At 46.8% G+C, this 26,264-nt stretch overlaps 1 protein-coding gene and 2 long non-coding RNA genes across 7 annotated transcripts in view; 2 read left to right on the top strand and 1 right to left on the bottom strand.

Moving 5' to 3' along the window:
* Nucleotides 1-23,451, bottom strand: part of sls (sallimus) — an 83,266-nt gene extending 59,815 nt beyond the window's left edge. For 3 of the 4 annotated variants that reach the window (XM_086829614.1, XM_086829615.1, XM_086829616.1), the window contains exons 1-11: nt 23,204-23,451; nt 21,816-22,180; nt 17,225-18,809; nt 16,937-17,166; nt 15,510-16,874; nt 12,645-15,443; nt 7,026-12,584; nt 6,679-6,966; nt 6,389-6,620; nt 6,152-6,323; nt 5,907-6,093 (exon numbers count right to left, since the gene is read on the bottom strand). In XM_086829614.1, coding sequence (XP_086685740.1) covers nt 5,907-6,093; nt 6,152-6,323; nt 6,389-6,620; nt 6,679-6,966; nt 7,026-12,584; nt 12,645-15,443; nt 15,510-16,874; nt 16,937-17,166; nt 17,225-18,809; nt 21,816-22,005 — 12,607 coding nt within the window. In that variant the 5' untranslated portion in view covers nt 22,006-22,180; nt 23,204-23,451. Of the gene's footprint in view, nt 1-3,116; nt 3,247-3,364; nt 4,677-4,756; nt 5,106-5,906; nt 6,094-6,151; nt 6,324-6,388; nt 6,621-6,678; nt 6,967-7,025; nt 12,585-12,644; nt 15,444-15,509; nt 16,875-16,936; nt 17,167-17,224; nt 18,810-21,815; nt 22,181-23,203 lie in introns of all 4 variants that reach the window. The other variant, XM_086829617.1, reaches the window with a different exon arrangement.
* Nucleotides 1-26,264, top strand: part of LOC147644210 (uncharacterized) — a 229,456-nt gene that overhangs the window by 59,914 nt on the left and 143,278 nt on the right. The window lies entirely within an intron of this gene.
* Nucleotides 116-1,649, top strand: LOC147644211 (uncharacterized). The gene is made up of 2 exons (XR_015270921.1): nt 116-1,117; nt 1,177-1,649. It is a non-coding gene; the product is annotated as an uncharacterized LOC147644211 (long non-coding RNA).

Below are 26,264 nucleotides of genomic sequence, written 5' to 3'. Positions count from 1 at the left end.
GCAGCAGCACAACCCCCGGCAGATTTATGGGCGGGGTGTGTCTGTGCCGATATTTTCGGTGCCCATACAGCCATACAGGCAGCGCAGAGCGCAGTGAGGCGCACTCCAACGGCCTCAGTCGGATGTAGAGAACAGAACAGATCAGGAGGTAGACCGGGCCGGGCCACTTCCTCGGTTGGTGGACGTTGGGGCGTATACTCAATGCTCTGTCAAGTGCATCACCTACCTGTACCTTTACCTGTTCCTGTACCAGCAGCAGTCTTCAGAGTTTCTGTTGGCATTCAGATGACGGGTAGCAAGCAACAGCGGTGCAGTGACAGCGGTAGCGGCAACAAGGAGCATTTGGCAGTTATCAAAAACAAATTTCCAATTGTTATGCACTTTGCTTGGATTTATTTATAGACGCGATATTGGTTTTAGGTATTAAATACATGAGAGATACAATTAAACAACAAACGAATAAAAAAAGAGAGTTTACGCGAGTGAGAGTGTGTGTGTATATATAAATGGAAACAAATCAATCAAAGTTCAAAGTAATCGTAAAATGTAATCGAACACTAAAAACACACAGATCAATCGGGAATAACGTATTGAGTAAACATAAATATAAATCAAAAGACTGGCAGATATATATAATCGGAAATCGTATCTAGATACAGTAGATAAAACTTAAAACGAAAGTCGCATGAGTTTTTATGATTAATTTTTTAGTAAAGCTTCTTCTCGTCAATAAGGAGGAAGATAACATGAACTAAAGGCGGCACAAGCGGCAAAAACTTTAATTGAATTTGATTTTGTTTTTCTTTTGTACACAAAATGAATGATTGGTAGTGAACAAGAAAAAGAGAGAGATAGTGTGTATGACAAACATAATGGTAACGAAACGAATTAGTAAAAAGCGGTAATAAAAAATGAATTATAAAATCTCATGCAACATCACTACAAAATAAATAAAATTTGATTAAATTAAATTCAATATAAATAAACAATACAAGTTCATCATCATCATCATCATGACATCTTATCATCGTCGCTACATCAACATCATCGATGGACTGTGAGGGATCATCCGGGACAAGATTCGGTTCTGAGTTATTGGTAAAAGTCTGTACACAAGGTAGTACTATCTTAAAGCCATCCTATCGAACCCTTTCTAACATGGATTTTTTATTTCAGGCCGAAACGAGGACTATAGAGGCTAAAGCATCGCTTGGAAACAACAACCTGACTGATATTTATAAATATAAAACTATCTGAAAACATGAATCATCATTGAGACCCGCGGCTCAATGACTGAACAGCCGTAACTGATTAATCTAATTAAATTCGTTTCTGCACCATAAACAGAATCATCAATTCATGTTCTTGCCATCTAATGACCAATCGTATGAGTTGGCCCCGACTAAGATCGGTATATATCTCTCATCTCTGATCCTGATCCGCCTTATAGACAGTCGCAGCAAGAACAACAACAACAGCTAGCAGGTAATTTATCAATGTATTTTTTTCAAGAACTAGAAAAATCCCCGTAATACACCTAAGCAAAAATATATATATATATATTATTTTTTTTCGGTTCTGGTGTTTTCGTTTTATTGAAAAGAAAAAAGAAAAATTGAAATAAATTTCAAGATTTACTTGAGAAAATACATAAACGCTTTTCATTGTAGCTGAAAGACAGAAAAACCAGAAATCCAGACAGCACCGCCTGACTAAAAATAGCGTAACGGATTTTTTAACGCTAATCTATTGGAAATTAGTTCTCGAAAGCAAAACATTCTCCAAAAAAGAAATTGAAAATAGAACACATGTGTGTATACTCTATCTATCTATATATCTGTAGGATAGGGTGGCGGGAGTGCGCGAAGAGGATTTTGCTGGCAGCTGAAAGCCCATGGCTGAATGGCTTTCGATATTTTCAGTTTGTGCTGTCTCTGGTCTGTGGTCTCTACGGGATGCTCTACTTTTTTGCGCACGTTCTATCTTTCATATTGGACTTTATGTGAGTTTGTGTGTGTATCTGGCAGATACAAGATACTACTCGCACCGTGCTGCTGCTGCTGCTGCTGCCGCCCGGCGGTGTGCTGTGTGTGCGCTAGATGTGTCATCCATAATATTTTATGCTAATATTCAAATGAAAAATAAAACTTTCACGCTCGAGCGGAGGCGGGACAAATGTGCGTTTTGCGCACGGCCCCAAAACTATCCTACTCATTTATATATCAGTCTATATACCTGTATATTATTTACGGACGGGTACTGAAAATTATTATGTATTCCTAAAGTGGCCTGCTTAGCGCGCTCGTTTTTCGAAAAATACATAGGCCGCTGCCTCTGCCACTGCCTTATTTATAACTCAACTCGAGGGGCTAGAGATCTTTCTATATATTTCTATATCTTTGAGTCATTTCCACACTTTCACTCAACTCGCTGCTGCTGAATTTTTGAAAAATTTTCACTAGCTTTTGTTGTTGCTCTTGCTTGCTGTCTTGGCCATGCCAGAAGAAGAAAAATGGTCTATAAATATTTATGTTGCAAAATAGTTGTAATTGTTTTTATTATTTTTCAATTAAAATTGCTTTAATTTGTTTTTTTTTTGTTGGTTTTTTCTGGTTACGTTTTTGCGGGTTAGACATCTTTAAATTAAATAGTTTTAGGTTGCATTTCCTTTGCTGTTGCTCACATTTTGCAATATATGGTTAGTAGAAAATAACTCGTTCGTTTAATAGTTTAGAAAAAAATCCATGTTGAAAGTTTCGACAGGTTCGCTTTAAAATATTCTTCTCTCACTCAAACTTTTACGACTAGTTGATCATATATATTATAGATAGGTAGTTTGGGGCTAGTAGTAGTAACTGTTTGTAATACGTCAGTAACTCGGGGATTCGTTGCGTCAGTATTGGGTATTCTTAATGGTCGTTGTCCTTTAAGTTCTTTCTTTTTTTTTTTTGTTTTTAAGTTTTTGTTTTTTTTTTTGAGCATTCTTTGGAGTTTGTTTTGTTGATGTTGGTTGGTTGGTTGATTGGTTTTTGAACACGGTTCGCTTACGTTTGGTTTTGCATAGTTTTTCGAACTCTGGGTTTCGGTTTTGGCTTAGCTTTTAGTTTAATCCTTACTTTTAACAGTCAGTTTGGCTGAGGACTCGACCTGGCCGGTGGACGACGTCACGCGTACAGTAAAGATGCCCGAATCCTCCTCGTAGGTGGTACCAATCAGAAGCACAGCACTATTGCCATCGAAGATCATCTGCAAAGATTACCAAAGATATTCATAGTTAACTTTCTTCCCGCTAAATAGTTCCTAATTTAAGTTCTCTATCTACATTCTCAAGAACCAAATCTACTCTCAAGTTACTTTAACCCACCTGGAAATCGGGTGTCTCGGGAATCAGCTGACCCTCGCGGAACCACTGCACACTGGTGGCCTTCACCTTGCCAGTCACCGTCGTCTTGAACTGGGCGGGCATGCCCTCGGTGACGGAGACATCCTTGAGGGCGGTGATGGTAGGCGGGGCGTCCAGGTTCTCAATAGGGCGGACCTTCAGCTGGGCGCTGGTCTGGATGCTGCCCAGCTTGTTCTCGGCAACGCACTTGTAGGTGCCCTCGTCCTCGGGGAAAGCCTCTGAGATGATCAGCTGATAGTACTCGCCTTGGCGACTCATCTGGAAGTAGCGCGAAGGCTTCACAAAGTTCTCGCCGCGCATCCAGCGGGCGGTGGGAGTGGGCTTGCCGTCGACGCGGCAACGGAAGATGACCTTGCTACCCTCCTCCACCGATTGGCTCTTTAGCTGCTCCACAATATGGGGGGCCTTCTCACTGCCCGGAGTGGTGGGCTTGTCCGGCTTGCTGGGTGATTGAACAATGCAATCGCCATCGCAGCGAGCCTCGCCAGCGGCATTGACAGCCACACACTCGTAACGACCAGAATCCTCAGCGAAGGGCTCGATAATGAGCAGCGTGTGCACGCCATCTTCCTCCAGCATCTTGAACTTGATGCTCGGCTGGATCTTCATGCCGTTCTTCAGCCAGTAGACATCGAAGGGCCGGGTGCCAGTGACCTTGGCATCGAAGCGGGCCAACTGTCCGGTGGCCACGGTGGTGCTCTGAATGGTGCTAACGAAGCTAGGGGGCTGAATGCCTCCCTTGCCGGCGCGACGACGTTCCTCGACCACCAGATTGGCACTGCACTTGGCGGTGCCTCCACGGTTCTCGGCCACACAGGAGAATACTGCCGAATCTTCGACAAACACCTGGCGTATGATCAAAATCGACTTGCCACTGAAGGTGTGGATTTGCAGATCCGGCGAATTCTGAATGGGGAAGCTCTCGCGGTACCATTTAACCGTGGGATTTGGCTCTCCATCGAATTCCACCTCGAACTTGGCCTGCTCGTTCTCAAAGACGCGGCAAGGCTGGATCTTCTTGGTAAAGACAGGAGCCTTGGCCGGCTTGACGGGTCCCTTAACCACGCGCTCCTGAATAGTGCCCTTATGCTCCACCTCGGTGGTCTCGGTGGCGGTGATCTTTCGTGTGATCTCAAGGTCACCCTGGATCTCCTTCTGCACCTGTTGTTGCTTATTCATGTGCACCTCACGGCCATGGACGGACGACTCGGAGGGTTCGGCGGTACCCTTTGGTGGGGCAGGCTTCACCTGAGTGGTGCTGGTCTTCTCTTGACTAAAGAGAAAAGAACGGAAGAAATTATTTGTTGTCTTTGGAGAATATTTAACAATTTCCAAGAAAATTGTGATACTTACAGATTCTCTTCGTAGGACTGGGCCATGCCCTTGGACTGTGAGCTGCTCACAACCTTCTCGCCGGGAATGGCGTACTGGTGATTATCCTTACGGAGGTTAGTCTCCTTCAGCAGTTGTTCGGTCTCCAGGACCTGCAGCTTGTTGTAATAATCCTCGCTCTTCTTGGCCTTAACGTTCTGCTGCCAGTCTGGCGTCGGCGGCTTGTACTGCTTTGGCTTCAAATGCTCGACGCCCTTCAGGGTATGGGCGCCCTGCTCGGACTGAACCTGCTTACGCTCATCGAATACCTTCTCCAGTTCGTTTTCCTGACGCTCCTTCTGATAGGCGGCTAGTTCGTAGTCGTACCAGGCTAAATATGGAGGGATTTATGGTGTTATTGTCATTGTTGAAACTTGTATAAGTAGACAGTTAGACTCGATTAAACTATGGTTCAATCACATGCAAATTTCAGGATGATATATAAGAATTAAAGAAGAAATAATCGTGCCATAAGATCTAAAAGTTTAGTTACAGGTATTCGACTTAGTAGAAATTATGATTAAAATGTTAAGATTTCGGCGGTTTTTCACACAGAGGTTCACGGGCTCCTTTGGTTTCTATTTTTCTTGGGATGGATAGCAAATGAGTATAGACAGAGAGAGAGGGGATCAATGATCAGCTGGATGATAACCACAGTTTAGAACAGACGGAAAGTGCACACGCAAAACTACGGTTTAACCATATTACCCCAGGTCCGGCCATACTTATGGAGTCCCTCTCCTTGGCTTCCTCTGCACGATTTCCTCTTCAGAAGTCTCTCGCGCTGACTGAAGAACTATAATTGGTTCTTTTTTTTGTGGGACTTTGGGGACTTGGGAAGCATTTTTTGTTTTTTTTTTTGGGATTTTTGGGTAACTTTGTGCTTTGTTTTTATACTACTTGGAATGTAAACTGGGTGCTACGGCTACGTAAACTTTTGTGGCATGTTGTATGTCGGTATGTATATATTTACAATGAGTTTCTTTTTGTGATATAGCATGTGGTGTCCTTATTTAGTTTGGTCAGCTAAAGTCTACATTTGCATTTTAAAAAATTGTTAACGTTCTAATAGCTTTTGTTATATCAGTAGTAGTTTCCAGATATATCTGGAGTGTGTTTGAGTTCAACTTACGGCGTGGAGAGTTCTTCAGAACATTACGGTAATCGTCGGAACGGGCAACCACCTTCAGCTCGGTGGTGGCAATAGATTCACCCACAGAATTGCGGGCAATTACTTCCACCTTGCCGGTATCATACTGACGTGTCTTGGGAACATCCAGATGGAACATGCCATCATTTGTCAGCTTGTAGCGAGAGCCCTAAAACATACATTTCTTAGCAGGCAGATCTTTGAATTTGAATTCTTTATGGACTTACATGCACAACAGTGTGACCATTGATCAACCACATCACCCTGGGACGTGGATGTCCAGTTACACGGACACAGAAGCGGGCTGGATCGCCCTCCTCCACAACCTGGGGCTCCAGTTTGCTCACAAAGACCGGCTTGGTTCTGGGCTTGGCATCGGGATCAACCTCCTCGGGTACCCTGTTATCAAGAGATATGCAAATAATAATCAAACTAAAATAAAATAGGTTCTTTCTGATACTTACACTTGCCATGAGGCTTCCATTTCGCGGATGCGGTCAATGCTCTGCATGTGAGCGGGCAGCTGTGAATCGTAGACAATACCAGGTTTTCCAGAAACCTTGATAATGGCACGAGTCTCATCCATGCCATACAAGTTGGTGGCACGGCAAACATACTCTCCGCTGTCCTCGGGATAAACCCAACCGAAGTTCATAGCCACATAACCGAAATCGTAGATAGGCTGGAAACGGTTCTCTGCAGGAACAAAAACTCGTTAACTTACTTTTTCTAAGAAACAAGTTAACAAACTTACTGTACAGCAGGGGCTTGCCGTTGAAGAACCACTCAACCTTCATGTTGGGATCACCCACAGGGGCCAGCTGGCACTCGAACTTGGTCACGGCCATCTCGGTAAGAGTGAGCTGTTCCTTAATCTGGGTAACAAAGCGAGGAGGCTGCTTGCGATCGGGATCGAACAGATCGTCTTCGGTTAAATGAACCTCGGAGGTGTACTTCTTGATAGTGGCCTCCATTTGGGTCAGGGTCTCTGAACGCTTCATGCCGCGAGGCACTTGGTTCTGCAGCAAGATGGTGGGAAGTTCTAAACAAAAAAGGATTTTATAAGAAAATATTAAAGTAGAAATGTTAAATATAACTTACTCTTGCAAGAGACAGTGGCCTTGGTGCGATCTTCGCCGTGGTTGTTAATAGCTCGGCAAACGTATTCACCGGAGTCCTCTCCATAGACATAGAGAATATCCAGAGACACAAAGCCCATGTCGAAAATGTTTCTGTAACGATGTCCAGAGGGCAGTGGCTTGCCATTGCGATACCATTCCACACGCAGGCTGGGATCCGTCTTCGGCTCCACCTGGCATTCAAATCGAACGGCCTCAGCTTCATCCACGGTAACGGAAGTGATTTGTGTGGTGAATTTCGGTGGTCCGAACTCCTGTTCAACCACCTTCGGGGCCTCTGGGATACGTCCACGCTCCAGTTCCTTCAACTTTTCAGAGGTCATACCCTCGGGCAGTTGAGATTCGTACACAATATTGTGCTTGCCCTTGCAGGTAACCTTGGCGGTTGTGGTGGCAGTGCCCCACTTGTTAGTCGCCCGACAAGTATATTCTCCCGAATCCCTGGCATAGATGTAATCCACATCCAAGGCAATAAAACCAAAGTCGTTAAGCTGGTGAACCCTGGAACCAGTGGCCATAACGCGGCCATTGTAGAACCATTCAATACGCATGCTCGGATCGCCAACAGGCTCGACACGGCAATCAAAGTGAATTGGACCTCCCTCGGGCACATCCAAATTGTCCTTGATATCCTCGGTGAATTTGGGTGGGTTGGGTTGCTCCTCATCGATCACAATCTCCTCGCGCTTGTGCATGCTCTCCTCCAGCTTCTGCAGGCTTTCAGTGCCAGTGCGGAAGTTGGAAGGCAGCTGGGGCTCCATAACGATGCCCTGGCGACCCTTAACCTGCAACTTGCAGGAAACTGTAGCCTCGCCGTGCTTATTGGTAGCCTTGCAAGTGTACAGTCCCGTGTCGCGCTGATAGCAACCAGCAATCTCAAGGATTACGAAACCGAAATCATTGATGGTCTTAATGCGGGAGCCAGCCCACAAGGCCTTGCCATTGTGGAACCAATCCACACGCATCGATGGGTCGTTGATTGGCTGCAGGCGGCACTCAAAGTGGGCCAGCGAGTTCTCAGTGATGACCATGTCGAAGGGTGTGGTAATAAATTCTGGCGGTTTGCCAGTATCATCGTCAGGGACGAATTCGGTGCTGCGGGAGCCCAATCCCTCCAGTTCGGCAATGCGGTCGATGGTTCCCTCCATGCCCTTTGGCAGTTGTGATTCCATAATGATGCTGCGCTTGCCCTGAATCTTCATGGTGGCAGTAGTCACAGCCTCACCATACTCATTAATAGCACGGCAAGAGTATTCGCCGGAATCTTCGGGATACACGGGAGAGATTTCCAGAATAACGAATCCAAAGTCGCAGAAAGTGCGGAACCGAGAGCCGGCCTTCAATGGGCGTCCGTTCCAGTACCATTCGACCTTCAGTTTGGGATCATCAGTTGGCGTGATTCTAGCCTCAAAGTGGGCATTCTCGCCCTCGCGCAGATTCTCAATGTTCTCCAGCGGCACAGTGAAGACGGGAGCCTTGCCCTTGGTCTCCTCGGTGGTCTCGTCGCGAGTACGCACCATGCTGTACTCTAGATTAGCGATCTTCTCCAGACCACCCTCCATGCCTCGCGGTAGCTGGGAGTCCAGAATGAGGCTAGCCTTGGAGGCGCACTTGAGTGAAGCACGGGTCACATCCTCACCATACTTATTGTATGCCCTGCACTCGTACACTCCGGAATTCTCCTCATAACAATAGAGGATATCCAGGATAACAATGCCAAAGTCGTGGAAAGTGCGGAAACGGTGACCATGTGGCAGTTTCTTGCCATTAAAGTACCATTCCACAACCAAGTCTGGATCGGTGATGGGCGTCAAGCGAGCCTCAAAGTGAGCAGACTGTCCTTCCACCAGCTTGGTGACATCGCTGATCTGGGTGATGAACTTGGGTGGTTCAGCAACCACAGGAGCCGAGGTATCGGCCTGCTGTCCCTGTGGGCACTCCAGTTCCCTGATCCTCTGCAGCGAATCCGGCTGCAAGCTGTCGTAGAAAACACCACCGCGACCGCCGCAGTTGAGGGTGGTGCGGGTGAAGTCCTCTCCGTACTTGTTCCACGCCCTGCACACGTACTCACCGCTGTCGTGATCCTGCAGATAGGCAATGTCCAACACGACATAGCCAAAGTCGGACACGGTCTTAATGCGGTTGGAGTGACGCATGAGCTTGCCATTGTGGTACCATTCGACCTTCAGTTCGGGATCGTTGACAGGGATCAAAGTGCACTCAAAGTGAGCGGACTGACCGTCCTTCAGGCCCTGCAGCGGCTGGATGTGGGAGGTGAAGCGCGGCTTCTGGCCCCTCGGCTTGTCCACACACTCCAGGTTGCAGCTAATCTCGGCAGTTCCATGCTTGTTGGTGGCACGGCAAGTGTAGGTGCCGGTATCCTCGATCTTCGTTCCGAGGACCTCGAGAGCCACAGTGCCAAAGGCGTAGATGGTGCGAACACGATGGCTGGCTTCCAGCACCTTGCCGTTATAGAACCACTCGATGACCATGCTCTGATCACCCACTGGGATGAGATTGGCCTCAAAGTGGGCCAGTTCACCCTCACCAATGTCGGCGATGTTAACGAATTCGGTGGTGAAGCGTGGTGGAATTCCCAGATCTGGTTGCTCCGGCTTAGAGCCGTCCTTGCGCAGAGAATCCTCCAGGTCCTGGATCTGTTCCAAGCCCTCAGCTCCCTTCGGGTGCTGTGTGGAGTCGATGATATTTGACTTGTCCGAACAGAAAATGGTGGTGGAGGTGAAGGCTTCACCGGCCTTATTGTAAGCCTTGCACGTGTAGATACCCTGGTCGCGGGCATAAACTTCGATCATATCCATAGTCACAAATCCAAACTCGCTGGTCATCTTGAAACGAGAACCATGCTGGAGCATCTTGCCATTGAAGTACCACTCGATGAACAAGTTCGGATCCTCCTTGGGCTCCACGTTGGCCTCCAAATGGATCGGTTGAGCCTCCGACAGATGGAACTCAGCCTGCAGAGGCTTGGTCCATACTGGTGGTGGGTACTGCGTCTCCGGCTTGGCCGACTTGTTGGCATATCGGTTGGCCAGAGCCTCTTCGGTTTCTTGAACGGCCTCCAGGCCAGTCTCACCCTGCGGGTGCTGGGTATCCAGGAACATGGTCTTGCCACCAGTGCACTTAAGAGTACCCGAGGTGGTGGCCGAACCCTTGCTGTTAGTGGCCTTGCAGGTGTAAACACCGCTATTCTCAGCATATGAGTTGGTCAGATCCAAAGCGCAATAGCCGAAATCGTAGATAGACTTGAATTTGGCGGCAGCTTGCAGAGGCTGTCCATTGTAGAACCACTCGATGGACATGGTCGGATCACGAGCCGGTTCCACGTTGCATTCGAAGCGCACATTGTCGCCCTCCTTGCACTCAATGTTGTTAAGATGAGTGATGAACACGGGTGTCTCATAAGTCGGCTCAGGAGCCTCTGGACGTCCCTCCTTGGGCGCCTCCAGTTCTCCGATGCGAGGAAGCGAATCCGGATGCAGGGACTCGGCCTGAAGCCAATGACGATCCTCGATCTTGAGCGAGGAGGTCGAGACAGCTTCGCCGACTTGGTTGGTGGCCTTGCAAGTGTAAATTGCAGAGTCATCCGCACGCAATCCATTGACAGACAGCGTAACTAAACCGAAATCGAAGGTGCTGCGGATGCGAGAGCCAGTGGTCAGGGAAATACCATTCTTGAACCATTCGATGCGAAGGTTAGGATCCGCACGCGGCTCCACCTGAGCCTCCAAGAGCACATGTTGACCCTCATGGAGCTTGTCGTAGCTCTGCAGGTGGGTGGTGAACACCGGAGCCTGTTGTGGAGTCGAGTCCACAAACATCTCGGGAACACGGTTCATGGCAGCCTCCTTCAGGCGAATAGCCTCCCAGGACTCTGGGATCAAAGGTTGGCCATCGATGTTCGCCCTCGTCTTCACCTTCATGGCAGTGGAGGATACAGCCTCACCGGCGGCATTGTAGGCACGGCACATGTAGACGCCGGCATCCTCTGGCACCACAGCAGCAATGTCCAAGGTAACGAATCCAAAGTCATGGGTGGTGCGCAGACGGGAGCCCATCTGCAGCTCCACGCCGTTGATGAACCATTCGAACTTGAGTGTCGGATCACCCACAGGCACCACACGGGCCTCAAAGTGGGCGTGAGCGCCCTCCCAAAGCTCCGAAGGTCCAGTGAGCAGTTGAGTGAATATGGGCTTTTCAAACAGACGCTCTGGTTCGCTGGGACGCGGAGCCACTGGCTTCTCGAGCTGATGAATGCGACTGATGCTGTCCGGATGCTGGGTATCCATTTGAATGCTAGCCTCAGACACCACACGCATGGAAGCGGTGGTCACAGCCTCACCCAGAGGATTGACAGCGCGGCACATGTACACGCCCTCATCCTCCTTGCGGATGTGCGAAATATCCAGCGAGACGTAGCCAAAGTCGTGCTGCTTGGTGATACGAGAACTATCTTCGATGAGTTTCTCATTGCGGTACCATTCCACCTTAAGGTTGGGATCTCCCACGGGAATCAGGCGGGCCTCGAAGTGAGCCGTCTGGTGCTCATTGATCCTGTCGATGTTCTGCAAAGGCTGAGTAAACACCGGGCGCTGTCGAGTGCCTGGGGTTTCGGGCTCCTGGCGCTGATGCGGCGCCGTAGACTCCAGTTTGCGGATCTTCTCCAGACCCTCGGGATGCTGGGTGTCCGAAATGATGGTGCCACGAGGAATAACCCTCAAGTTGGTGGACGACACAGCCTGGCCCAAGGCATTAACAGCACGCACGGAATATTCTCCGGCATCCTCGGCCACGGCATGGGTGATGTCCAAGGACACATAACCAAAGTCAAAGGTGATGTGGAAGCGAGAAGCCGAGGGCAAGGGCTTGCCATTATGGTAGAATTCAATGCGCAAGTTAGGATCGTGAACTGGAGCAACCTGAGCCTCAAAGTGAGCAGTCTGGCCCTCATAGATCTCAGTGGAGCCGCGCAGCTCAGCGGTGAAGTGAGGCGGACTGATCGGGTGCTCTCCAACCTCGGTGCGAGCGTTCACTACCTTGGACTCCAACTTCTGGATCTTCTCAAGAGCATCAGGATGCTGGGTATCCAGAATCATGCTGCGGCGGTTCAGCACGCGCACATTGCACGTGTTGACAGCTTCGCCCAGCTGGTTGGTGGCCTTGCAGATGTAGGTGCCGGTATCCTCGCCATAGACGTACAGGATGTCCAGGGCGACGTAGCCAAAGTCGTGGGTGGTGCGGAACCGATGACCAGTGGGCAGCTGCTTACCGTTGCAGAACCATTCGATCTTCAGGTTCGGGTCGTTAATGGGTTCCACTCGGCACTCCAAGTGGGCATGCTCGCCCTCCTTCAAGTGCTCCAGGTTGCTCAGCGGGGTGAGGAAAATGGGCTTCTGGCCCTTCTCCTCCACCACGGCCTTAGTGGGTGGCGCATAACTCTCCAACTGGCGAATCTTCTCCAAGCGCTGAGCATCCAAGGTGTCCAGGTCGAGTGTCTTGTTTGCTGTTAATTAGAATATGGGTTAATAAAGGAATAAGGATTAGGAAAAAATTAAGTAATTACCTGTTACGTTTACAGCACAAGTCGTGACAGCTTCTCCAACGGCGTTCTTGGCCTTGCACATGTAGGTGCCGGTATCCTCGGCATGGGCATACAGAATATCCAATGCCACGAAGCCAAAGTCGTAGGTGGTCTTAAAGCGGTGACCCGTTTGGATGGGCGTGCCGTTGCAGTACCACTCCACCTTCATGGTGGGATCATTCACTGGGATCAACGTGGCTTCCAGATGGACGGGAGTGCCCTCGTTGACCTTGGCATTACGCAGGGGGCGTCCGAACTGCGGGCGCTCTGCATGGAACTGCTCCTCGTCGGTCTTCCTCTGGAAACGTGACGCATCTTCCAAATGCTGAATCTTGGTCAGAGCCTCCTCGTGCTGGGTCTCATGGATGATGCCCGAGCGGGATGTAACATTCAGCACAATCGAGTTTACGGCTTGGCCCAGATTGTTGGTCACGCGGCAAGTGTACTCGCCGCTGTCCTCTGCATACACAGTCAGGATATCCAAGGCGGCGAATCCAAAGTCATAGGTTGTACGGAAACGATGACCAGTGCTCAGGGGCTTGCCGTTGTGGAACCATTCCACCTTGAGGTTGGGATCCGGATAGGGTTCAATACGGCACTCGTAGTGAGCGCTCTGGCCCTCAACCAGGTTGCTTGGTCCAATCAACTTGGTAACAAACACGGGAGCGGTGGTAACCGTGTATTCCTCCTCCTCCCTGCGCTGGTACTTGCTATGATCCTCCAGCTGGTGAATCTTGTGCATGGCAGCCTCGTGCTGGGTCTCCAGCTGAATAGCAGTCTTCGATTGCACAATTAGCGAAGCGGAGGTGACCGCCTGTCCCAGCTCGTTGACAGCCCGGCAGGTGTAGGTGCCAGAGTCCTCTGGGTTCACATACTTCATGTTGAGGGCCACGTAGCCGAAGTCATGCATGGTGGTGGTGCGGTTAGAGGCCTCGATGGGCTGACCGTTGCGCAGCCACTCTACCTTCAGATTGGGATCTCCCACTGGGATCAGGCGAGCCTCAAAGTGCACCGCCTGGTTCTCGGCCACACGGACATCCCTCACCGGCATGGTGAAGACGGGAGCCTGGGACACAAACTCATCCTGGACGCTGACACGCTGGCGCTTGGAGCCATCCTCCAGGTGCTGCAGGCGTGGCAGAGCGGTCTCATGCTGCGATTCCAGGTAGATGGACTTCTTGGTGTGCACAACAGCCACGGCAGAGGTTATGGCTTCACCAACGGCATTGAAGGCACGGCAGGTGTAGGTGCCGGCATCTTCGGGCAATGTGGACATGATGTCCAAGGCTACAAAGCCAAAGTTGTTGGTCTCGGTGAAACGGGAACCAGACTTCAGTGGCAGATTATTGTGGTACCACTCCACGCGCATGGATGGATCGGAGACGGGAATCAGGCGGCACTCAAAGTGAGCCCTCTGGTTCTCCTTGATCTCAATGTTTTTCAGGGAAGTGGTGAACACTGGAGCCTGCTTGGTGCTCTCGTCGATTTCCTCGCGGCGGCTGTAGCGGGATCGATCCTCCAGATAGTGGATCTGCTCCAAGCCAGCCTCGTTCTGGGTGACAGTGACAATCTGCTCACCGCTGCGGCACTGCAGTTCCACCTGAGTTTCATCCGAACCGATCAGGTTAACAGCCCTGCAAGTGTAAACTCCAGAATCCTCGGCAATCAGCTGAACAATATCCAGGGCAACGTAACCAAAGTCATGGATGGGACGGAAACGATGGCCCACAGTGATGGGGCGACCGTTCTTGAACCACTCCACCTTCAGATTGGGATCCGTCACGGGCTCAATCTTGCACTCAAAGTGGGCGTGACCACCCTCACGCGTGTTGGTCAGGCTCTTGGGGTGGGTAAGGAAACGCGGACGAATGTTGACCACCTCGTCGACGAACTCGTTGCGACGATAACGCGACGAGTCCTCCAGATACTGAATCTTCTGCAATCCAGACTCGTTCTGCGTCTCCAAAATCAGATCGTTCTTGGCGATAATGCGCACGGAACAAGAGGTAACAGCCTCTCCCAGCTGGTTCCTAGCCTGGCAGGTGTAGACACCCGAATCGATGGCATAGCAACCGAGCAGATCCAGGGCCACGTAATCGAACTCATAGGCGGGACGGAAACGATGGCCTGTCTTCACTGGCTTACCGTTCACGAACCACTCGATGCGCATGCTAGGATCACCCACGGGCTGCAGACGGCACTCCAAGTGCACATTGGTACCCTCAACCGTCTCAATGTTGTGCAGGGCCCTGGTGAATTGAGGCGCCTGCATAACGGTGATATCCTCCTCCTGGTGATGGCGACGACGCGAATCCTCCAGCAGCTGGATCTGCTCCAGCGATTGCTCATTCTGGGTCTCGGTCACCACATCCGTGTGATCGATCACACGCACACAGGCGGAAGTGTGGGCCGAACCCAAGTGGTTGGTGGCTCTCACTGTGTACTCTCCGGAATCGGCGGCCGTGGCCTTGATGATGTCCAGAGCCACGAAACCAAAGTCATAGTAGGTGCGGAAGCGGGAACCCACAGTTACGGGGCGACCGTTGTGGAACCACTCGACGCGCATGGTGGGATCACCCATTGGCTCCAGGCGGCACTCCAGATGGATGTTCTTGCCATCATGGATGGGCTTTGGATCGGTCAGAGGTTGGACGAACACCGGCTTGGACTTGGAGATCTCCTCAATGTCATACTGCGGCTCGACGAACTGCTTGTTCTCCAGATTCTGGGTCTTCTCGTAAAGACCGCGGTGCATGCTAGATGTGTCGATACTGGAACGAGCTGCGAGAGAATAGTGTTGGAGTATTTAGAGCTGGATAAGATCATGTTTCCTCTGGTTCTACTTACTTTCCACTATCATCGTTGCTTGCTGCTGAGCTTCACCTAGCTTGTTCCTGGCCACCACAAGGTAGACGCCAGCATCTTCGGCGCGCACCTGCGAGATATCGAGGGCGACGTAGCCAAAGTCATAGTAGGTCTGGATGCGATTGGCTGCGGTGATGGAACGACCGTTGTGGTACCACTCGATCTGCAGACCAAGATCACTCTGGGGTTCCACGCGGGCCTCGAAATGGGCACGCTGTCCTTCGAGGATCTTGGTGGTACCCTTCAGGGGACCCAGGAAGCGCGGAGCCTGGGTGACATAGGTCTCCTCCTCCTCGCGACGACCGTAGCGGGATGAGTCTTCCAGATGTTGAATCTTCTGCAGACCACCTGGATGCTGCGACTCGGACACAATCTCGTTCTTAGAGATAACCGTCAGCTGGGCCACGGTAGTGTCCTGTCCCATTGCATTGTAGGCACGGCAAGTGTAGGTGCCGGCATCATAGATGGTCAGCTGCTTGATGGTCAGAGCCACATATCCAAAGTTGTGGTACGTGGTGATCCTGGAACTGGCCTCCAGGGGTTGTCCATCCTTCAGCCACTCGACACGCATGGTGGAATCATTGATGGGTTCCAGACGCGCCTCAAAGTGCGCATGCGCGTGCTCGCGCAGATCCAATTGGTTTTGGATCGGTGTCTTAAACTGAGGCGGAGCAATAGCCTCGGGCGCCTCCTGGACATGACGACGCTGCTGGGACTTACGGTAGTCCTCCAGCTCCTCCACCTTCTCGATATACCGCTGCTGCTCGGGAATACCCAGGTCAGCAGTGACCTGAGAACGCGAGTGAACACGAATCGATGATTGGCTGATGGCCTCGCCAATACGGTTCACCGCACGCACGGTATAAGTGCCTGCATCCTCAGCCCTGAGGTGCAAAATGTTCAGGGAGACGTAGCCAAAGTTAAAAATGGCGGTGATGCGGGAACTGGCCGTAATGGGCAGGCCATCCTTGTACCACTCCACGCGCATGGAGGGATCATTTACGGGCGTAACCTGCGCCTCAAAGTGCACATTCTTGCCCTCCTCGAACTCGCCGAGATCGCGGAGCGGGCGAATAAACTGCGGTGCCTGGTTAATTTGCTCCTCCGAGCTCTCCTGGCGCTGGTAGCGCGAGTAATCCTCAACCTGGTTAATGTACTGCAAGCTATTCGGGTTCTGCGATGATTGCTCAATGGAGGGACGCTGCACCACGGAGAGAATGGCACGGGATTCGGCCACTCCGCTGGCATTGCTCACGCGGCACATGTATTCGCCGGAATCATGGCCCATGATGCTCAGCAGATCCAGGGCAATAAAGCCGAACTTGAAGACGGACGTGGCGCGGGCACCTGCGTGAATAGATGGGAGATTATAAATCATGCTTTCTCTGAAAGGTGTATGAGTAACTTACTGGCTGCCAGAGGGCGTCCATTAAGGAACCACTCAACGACCATGGTAGGGTCGCCAACGGGCTCGATGCGTGCCTCCATGTGGACACGTCCACCCTCGGTTTGCTGCACATTCTGCAGCGGGATAATGAACTGCGGTGGCGGATAGACGCGGTCTTCCTCGCCAGGGCGGAGATGGGGTTTGGCGCGCTCTACATGGCGCAGATAAATGATTTCAGGGCCAGGAATGGGTCTGCAAGGCACAGAAATGATTAAACTTAAAACTTAATTATAAAATGTACCAAACTCACTCTGGCTCGATGACTTTCGTTGGTCTCGGGAGATTGAGACGACGCTGCTCGTAGCTTGGCTCCTCCCTGGGCACTTCGACATAAAGTCGGGCTCTATTGGCCGTCGATCCGGCAATATTCTGGGCGGTGCACTGGTACCAACCCGCATCGGTGGCCTTGACGCGTGGAATCTCCAGGCAAGTGGCGCCGCCGTCGATGCCAACGAAGCGCTCGGCGGTAGACGAGATCTGGACGCCGTCCTTTTGCCAGGTGATGCGTGGCTGAGGTGTGCCAATAGCATTGGCACTCATCGTGATGGGCTCACCCTCGCGCACAGTCATGGTGCTGAAGCGTTGAACAAATTGTGGTGCGACAACCTGCTCCTTCTCCAGCACATTCAAATGCGCCTCGATGGCCACCTCACCGGCCTTGTTGCGGGCCAGACACTGGACAGCTCCGGAATCCAGACGAGTCACATTGGTGATCATCAGCGAATGGCTTCCGGACTCATTGACCAGGATCTTATGGGAGGCATCGTCACGAACCTGGCGTCCGTTGATTAACCAAAAGACCTCGGGATAGGGATTGCCAGTCACACGGCAGTCGAACCTGGTCATACGACCCTCGGTCACCTCGCGGTCTCCGAAAGCCTTCACGAAGGCAGGGGGCAATGCCTTGCCCGCCTCCAGTTGCTCGGCCATCATGTCCACGGGCTTGGGCTCGTAGGCAGTCTCCGCGGCTGGTTCCACGGCCAACACGGCGGATGAAACCACACAGCCCTGCAGATTCTCGGCGAGCAGGGTGTAATGACCGCCGTCGCGAGCCGTGGCGTTCTTCACACGCAGAGTGGCCACTCCGCTGGAGTAGGAGATCTCGTACTTCTGCGAGGCCACCAGGCGCTGGCCATTATGGAACCAGGTGAGCCGGGGCTTCGGGTTAGAACCGACACGAGCCGTAAAGACGGCATCGGAGCCCTCGATCAGCTTGGAGCTGCGCGGCTTCTGCGAGATCTGCGGTGCCTGCGCCGGACCCTGGCTACGGTCCAGCTCCTGCGAGAGCTGCGAGTCCTGCTCATAGCCGGAACGACGGGTAATGGCCTCACGGAAGGAGACCTCACGCAGCAGCCGGTACTCGAAGGTATCCACGCGGAACTCCTCCTCGATGGACGTGTACGAATACCCATTGGAGTAGATGTTCTTCTCCAGATTCTGGATGGGCTGCAGGGCGGGCATTGGTGCGCCCTCCGGCTGGATGTAGACGCTGCAGATGGCCTCGCCGTACTGGTTGCGTGCCGTGCACGTATACTCGCCCTCGTCCCCGGGTCCGATCTGGTTGATCAGCAGGGACACATCGCCGGTGGCCTCGTTGTAGCTCATCCGGAACTTCTGCGACTCGAGAAGGGGTGCGCCTTTCCGGGTCCAGGTCACGAATGGCTTCGGGTTGCCACGCAGGCGTCCCTCGAACAGGGCATTGCCGCCCTGGGCGAAGCGAGCATTCTTGAAGATCTGCTCGAACACGGGTGGCGATATGTCACCCTGGGCGTACACGTGTGTCAGCGCCGGGGGCACATAGGCGCCACCGATGTTGCCACCATGGAGTTGTTGCACTGTAAATTCAAATTGGTTGGAAATTGTCGTTAGGATCATTATGTTGTGAAGGTGATAAAAGCGGAAATGAAGATGAATGTGGAATAATAATTCCTTTAATATTTGGGAAACTACAAATTAAAATTGCCCGAATTTTGTAATAAATGAAATAGTGAATCATTGCATTACTTTCTAAGTTTATTATTTCTCACTTACTGACTTTGGGAGTCAACGAAAAAGGTGCATTTAATTATAACTGAACCAAAAGTAGTTCTTATTTATATAAACTCATTTTAAAAAATAAAAAAAGGTAGTCCCAAAATTGCACCTTAACTACTAAACGTATTGTATTTATTAATATAAATAAATAAGGGTTTTATTGAATTATAAATTTGTATTCAATAATACCATAAGTAATTAAAATCGTATGCATCACGTTTGACAGAATACTCCAGGCTACTAGTGATTCTGTTGAAATTTCCAGAACAAATTATTAAAAATACTTTAAATTAATTCTCATACTTAAATTTATTTCTAATTGTCGATAAATTCCTCTAAACTATACCTTAAACACCAAGGTTCTTTGTTTACATTTTGTGTCACACTTCTATTTATCTTCAAGTTTCTATTTATATTTATCTAAACTCAAATAAACTTAATTTAAAATAGCTCAAAACCTTGTGAGTCAACTCTTGAACCTTGACTAAAAATTGTTTTATCATTGATTAGTATTTTTAGTTGGCACGCTTACCAAACTATTTATAGTTTGTAATCTTCTGAGAGTAAACACCTCTAGAGATCTATATCTATACTCGCATCTGTATACCTGGCGTATACGTAATATAGGCGTTTGTTTATCAATTGAATCGCCAGAAGTGTGTCATTAACGTAACGTACAAATAGGTTGTCGACTTCCGAGGCACAGCTGATCGGAAGATAAACAAATATGTAAATCAGCTGACCGCTTTTCTCTGTTTGCTTTCTTTTCTTCTCTGCCTCTTTCTTTCTTCGCTCTCTCTATGTATTCTCTCACGCATGCTTGTTAGCTTCGTGTCTTTATCTTCGGGTGATCATCTTCGGGTTTTGGTATAAGAGAATTCCCATCACATTCTCTCATCTCTCAGCTAGGAGAAATGTAAACAAAGTGCAGGGCACCAGAACTCTTATACGGATTATATATAGTACGTTCTGCGTATAAGTATGTCAGTGCAGTCGTGGGAGATGAATAGATAAACTTATAAATAGACCAACTTTTTGGCTGTGCTCATCAATTAAGATTTAAATGATGAAACATAAGTTGACACATGAATATATATAGTATTTTTATGTTTGCTGCTGCGGGACGAATTTATTTTTGATTTTTGAATTTTTAATGGTGACACATGTGCGCCGACACATCATCATCAGCCAGAAAATAATAAAAACTAATGTGTATAATTATGTGAATAATCCTCTTTTGATATTTAATTTTCCGCCATATTTATATTTATCTGTTGGGTTGATTCTGATATATTTATTAAGAGGTATAAAACAGATTTTCCGTGAATTATGATCCGAAAGCTAAAAACGGGTATATTTCATTCGCAAAAAAGGATTTTGATTATTCCTCTTCCTTGTTATTCTTATTATTGTTCCTGTTATTGTTTAAAAGCTGATTTCTGGTAAGCTCAATGTCAAATTCGACAGATATTATTTGTTTTTCTCATTTATAAATGTGAATCTTTCAATTATAGAACAAACATGGAAGAGTAGATAAATCCTATTCTTCATTGAAGTTAATTAATTAATGTATTTGTTTATAGTGAAAAAAATCTTTTCAAGGCTAGACAAAGTTTACATGATCGTTGATTTGGAAATAAACTGACTTTGGGAAACTATAAAGAAACAAATGTGATTCGGAAGTTTACTTTACTTCCTTAGAAAGAACTAATAATATTTGTTTATATAGACAACTTGTAAACGTGTAGGTACCCACAGATGATAGCTTGATTTAAAGAAAGGGAACTTAAGCACTCAAGGGAGTTCTTAATTACTATAAATCTGGCAGAAGTACTTCTTACAGTTCTTAGTAATATTATGAAGCTGTTCTCTTAAAAACATCTGCCAAGAAACTTAAAAACTCTTGTTACTAGTTTTATGGATTTTATCCTAAATGGCGTAAATTCAATCTGACAATTACTACATATAGGAATATAACATTCAATATTCTAGAAATCTATAGTTATTTACATTTAAATTTATTAAGATTCTTATTTATTTTTCTTGTTAAAAATTATAGAGTTTGGGGACCTATTTAAGCCAAGTCTGATTATTGTACTCATTTTAATGCTTAAACTTATAATAACTGATAATAATTTGCCCAAAAGAAGTGAAACAGGAATCTAGATAAATCTAGGAGACAATAGAGTTATGGAATGTTTCTAAACCAACACCTCTAAACAGACACGTTAAATATCAGACAGACGTTATCTTATGTTTTTTTATGATAATACGAAATATCTTTTACGTTTAGTTTTAGCCAATCATTTGACCTTATCTAAAGTAACTTTCCATGCAGATAAAGCAATCAAGAGTTTAAATGTTTTTTTCTTTTCATTCAATACTTTACTGATAAAAAAATTCTGTATTTTTTATGCCAGAAAGTTTTGACTAAAATGTTCATAATCAACGAAAACTTATCCAAGGCTAAGAAAAGTCACAGTTACTTCTTTTATTTATTTTCCAAGGCTCAGAAAAAATTCTTTAAATTTTGTGGTTTTCCCAACTATGATTCAGGCAAGTAATGATTTCAAGGCCACATATTTTTTGATGAAACGACAAGCAGCGGAATGATGAAAAGCATTATCCTGGATCCTTCGGCAATTCAGCGGGAATTGCTTGGGGACAGTGGGGATTCTAAATCCACGGTGTGAACCCCACCGAGCCCCGGGCAAACTTCCCCTGAGATTTGACGAGGAAGCAAATGACTAAGGACGTGGACGTGGCTTTGGCTGTGGCTTGGACAGAGAACGAGGACGATGACTGACCTTGCCGTTGGGTGGTAATTTGGCTGCGCTGGACGTGCTGCTCGGTGCGGCTAATCCTTTGCTGCTGGTGCTGCTCCTGGCTAGAGTGCGAGTACTCCTGCGTGGAGTACTGCTGCACCTGCTGCTGCTGTTGCTGCTGCTGCTGCTGTTGTTGCTGCTGCTGGTACGGGTTCGGATTTTGTCGTTGCATTTTGATGCGTTATATATCACTATATATCATTTAAAATGACAACCAAATCGCTGCAGAATGAACTGCACTGTAGAATTGAACACCTCGCGATCACTCTTTCTTTGATTTGCTTCTTCACTTGATATACTTCTATATATATTTATATATCTCTCTCTTTGGTCGCTTCTTTAAATCGCTGAAATTAAACACACAGGGGCAAAAGCATGGGATAGAAGATACGAGAATTCGCATTAATTTTTATACATTTTCACAATTTGAAATTGAACACACACACATTATCACAATAATTTTGGGTTTTGGCAAACATTTGTGGTTTTTCTCTGACGGTTTTAGTGATATTATTCAACTTGATTTACTTTCATGTTTGGCTGTCACAAATATTTTGTTTTATCGCTCACTGGCTGCGCTGACACACTTTGAATTTTCTTTTTCGATGCTATGGTTTTTAGATATAAATCAGACGAGATCGGCGATCTGAGCTGATGATCATTATCAGCCATCCTTCTTCATATATTCATTTTCATATTCTTTGCCTGCGAGAGAGGCATTTTTCAACTATTTTTAGCCTCGAAAAAATATATTTCACTGCGACACACCGACGATGATACGCACTCACACTACACACACTCTCCTCACACACACACACACACACACACTCTCTCAAACACACAGTCGGTGGTAGCTTCTTATTTTTCACGGTGCTATTAATAAACTTTATTTTCTGGTTTTCTCCTATAGGAAAACCTTCTTGCAGGAAAACCCAACGATATTCACAATATTCGGGTCACTACTTAAGCTTTTTCAGCGTGTAATCCTTGCGAGGATCAGCGGCAGCCAGGATAATGCACATTCACTCGATATATGCAGGCTCTAGCATATATATCTATATGTATATATAGATTGCTCGATCGATATCTGTTTGCACACGATTTCACAGTCCATTCGGTGAATTGGGTGCGGACCCACGAAGAACCGATCCCATCCGATCCGAATCCGAATCCGAAACGAAGCACCCGATCGGTGGTTATATTTTTAGATATTTAGCGCACTGAAAAATTCTTTCGGCATTTTTTCTCGAAGTGGTTTCGTAACCAGAGAAAATTTTCATGAACACTATTTTGTCGCCTCCAACTGTTTTTTCACAATTCCTTTAGGACTTTTGCTTATATCTTTTACACTTTTTTGATAGGATCCTTACTCGAAATTGCGTTATCCTTTCGACGTTCTATATATATATACTTTCGTGTGCGGGACTCTAGGCGAACGAAATGGTTGCAGACGTATACATATATCTGTATCGTATGGTGCTTTAGATATAGATATATGTATATTCTTTTAAAAAATATCTATTTTCAAACTGTTTCAAGTCATAATCCCCGAGACTGAAACCAAGACGTCGATCGTTTGTGAGGTGCGAGCGAAGAATGACAAAATCTCGCAGAGAATGTGATCAAGTAGCTATGCCTGCACACACGATTTCATCCGATCTGTGACGATCTCCAACCGAATCCACACGATCTCCTGCCGAGAGAGCCGAGGAGCACCAAATGATCATCGGTGTGTGCTCCACATGAGATATTTTTGCATTTTCATCGGACCAATCTGAAGGTTGTTGTTGTTGTGGGAAAATACTCTGGGAGCGATGGATGCACTACACACGTCAGTGTGGGGCATTTAAGACCGGAAAAGGTGGTTTATTTATTGTGATTAAATGCAAGAAAATCGTTTTAAGCCTCTTGTTTTGTAAGCCTCTTAAAATTGATGAGTTTCAGATTAATTTAAGATAGTTTAATCATAGTTTTTTATTCAGTGACGTAAATTATCTCACAGATAAAAGTCTTCAAAACAAATAATAATTTTCAAAGATTTTTGAATGGAGGATGTCTTTTATTACAGATATAATCTTAATTCCTTACTGCTTTTCTAGTATATTTTTTTGGTAGCTTTATAAACATTGATCCCCAGGAGACACACCAATTTGCCTTGGCTTACCAAAAAGAGAGAAAAGCTCTGATCGTTGAAGATCTCTACGGGGAGTATATCTTGGGAATCTCTCGCAGCTCCTTCTCTCAGATACTCTCCTTTTGAATTTCGAAAAGTGTTCGTTCGGGTTTTGAGTAAGTTGGCTAAAAATATATGGGGATTTATTTTTGACACGTATTTTTCAACATTGTGTGCACCAAAATCGAAAACTAAGAAAGCAAGAACGATGAACGAAGTCTTCCCAGAGAAATTCTAGATACTATTAGAGTCTGATGCATATGCATACACACGGCACAGATCCCGTGTATCTATTGATTCCAGCTATCCGTGCACCGATAGATCCGCTCCTTATGTCGGCCTTCTGTTTCGACATAAATAATAGGATGTGTCCATCACAGTTTATCTTGCACAAATAAATATGTGTGAATTCAGGCTGCAATCGATTCATGGAATTAAACTTTGCACAATATAATTAAAGGCTTAAGGGGGATTGTGGACCGTGTGGTTGGCACTGGTCACTTTGCCTCGATTTTTTTCACATTTTCCACATAATTTATTTTGTTTGTCTAAAATTAAAACCACATAGATGTATAGAGAGATATGTATAAAATTTGGCTCGTCCGCCGTTTGATACATATAACTTGATTATTCATTTGGTGTCTTAATCATCAGCAACGGCAACAGCAACAGCATCAGAGATGTGATGTGGTTTTTTCAGTGACCAATTGGCAGGGAAAAAATGTCGCAACTTTCTATTTCATTTTTAGCCATTTCAGAAAAATGCTCAAATACAAATTGCACCTAAAAAGCCAGTTGGCTTTGGCCTTTTATGGCGAGGAGCCACAGCCGCCCCAAGGCAGTCATCACTACTATATGCTGTATACGGCAACCTGGTTTGCAATGGTCATGCAATATTGTTTTTTATTGTGTGCACAAATTGTTAATTGTTAACATGGACCGGCGACTGCAACACAGTTACAGAATCACTCATTAAATTACAGACTCGGCAAAAAGTTGATTCTTGGCAGTTGAAAATGCGAGGCAGCCAGGCGCAGCGACGGCAAAGTTTCGACTGTCACCGTCGAGATACAAATGTATCTACAACAACCATTAAAGTGGCTGAGACAGAGATAAGCCGGTGGCTGGTAAGAGGAGCAAAAAGCCAGGCAACACGCATCACAACTAGCTTTCTTCGAAGCTAAAACGTGGCTAAAAGAGCCACTAAAACAACAACAGGAGTAACAGTTAGCCGGTTCTGCAAGGCAGATTGCAAAGAGTTTGTGTTTGTTGTTAGCGATGCGCTATGAAAATTAATATTACACTTGGGAAAAATATGGGATATAACAATTATTTATTATCTAAAGGGGAATGCATTATTTTCTTGATCGGTGCCTGAAAAGGCATTCCTAGTTTCAAATATTACTTTTAGAAAATATTATTCACTTCATAAAATGAATATATAAACAAAACTGACCATGACCCTATAAATACAAAGTAGTTCAACATTGCCTGGATTAAAAAAACATTGCATCTTTCAAAATTCAATTAAACAATTAAATTTCCCAAGTGGTTCAAGCGTTAAATGACCTATTTACTCTTTGGATCCTTCGTAGTACCAAATATTGGTGTTTTGGCCATTAACAATAGTTCTCAAGTTAATTAAGGTTTGTTGTAAAAGCTTTGTGTTCCTTTTATTAAGTTTCACACCCTAAAATAAGTCAATTAAAATTTAAAAAAATTGTTCTCATTTATCTCTAAGATATCAACTTGATCTTTAATCATATTTTATCCCCGTGCACATCTCTCCGCTTGGCAGCTGCTCTCTGTAAGATTAACCGCACTTATCTATCTGTCCAGCCTGTATCTGTATCGTATCGGAGATGCTCTGTGCAAAAATATTCGCCCAATTATGTCACGGCCAGAGAATGTGCCAGCAAACACATCAACACACAAGACGTAAACATTTCACTTCTCTTTAATTAGTATGATTAATTGTTTAGTACATATACACATATATATATAGTAATAAGGCAACTGTAGTAGGTTTTTAGTTGGATTTAGATTAGCTCAAAAATTAGTTTGGCTCTCCTCGGGCGATGCCTTCAATTTACTGCGAACGAGATAAGAATTCGGGTTCAATTAACGATCGTTGGGCACACAACATCAAAGGATGGTGGAACAGATGCTGGATGAGAGTTGACACTTAAGGCATGCACATGCAACAGGCAGCGAGAATGATGGATATAAAAATACTTATGTTTATATAGTGAATGCAA

This window comes from Drosophila serrata, unplaced genomic scaffold, assembly GCF_035046125.1.
Source record: "Drosophila serrata isolate PLE 108 unplaced genomic scaffold, ASM3504612v1 contig_217, whole genome shotgun sequence".
NCBI lineage: Eukaryota > Metazoa > Arthropoda > Insecta > Diptera > Drosophilidae > Drosophila > Drosophila serrata.
The sequence above is the reverse complement of the archived record's forward strand: the minus strand, read 5'-3'. Positions and strand labels throughout refer to the sequence as shown.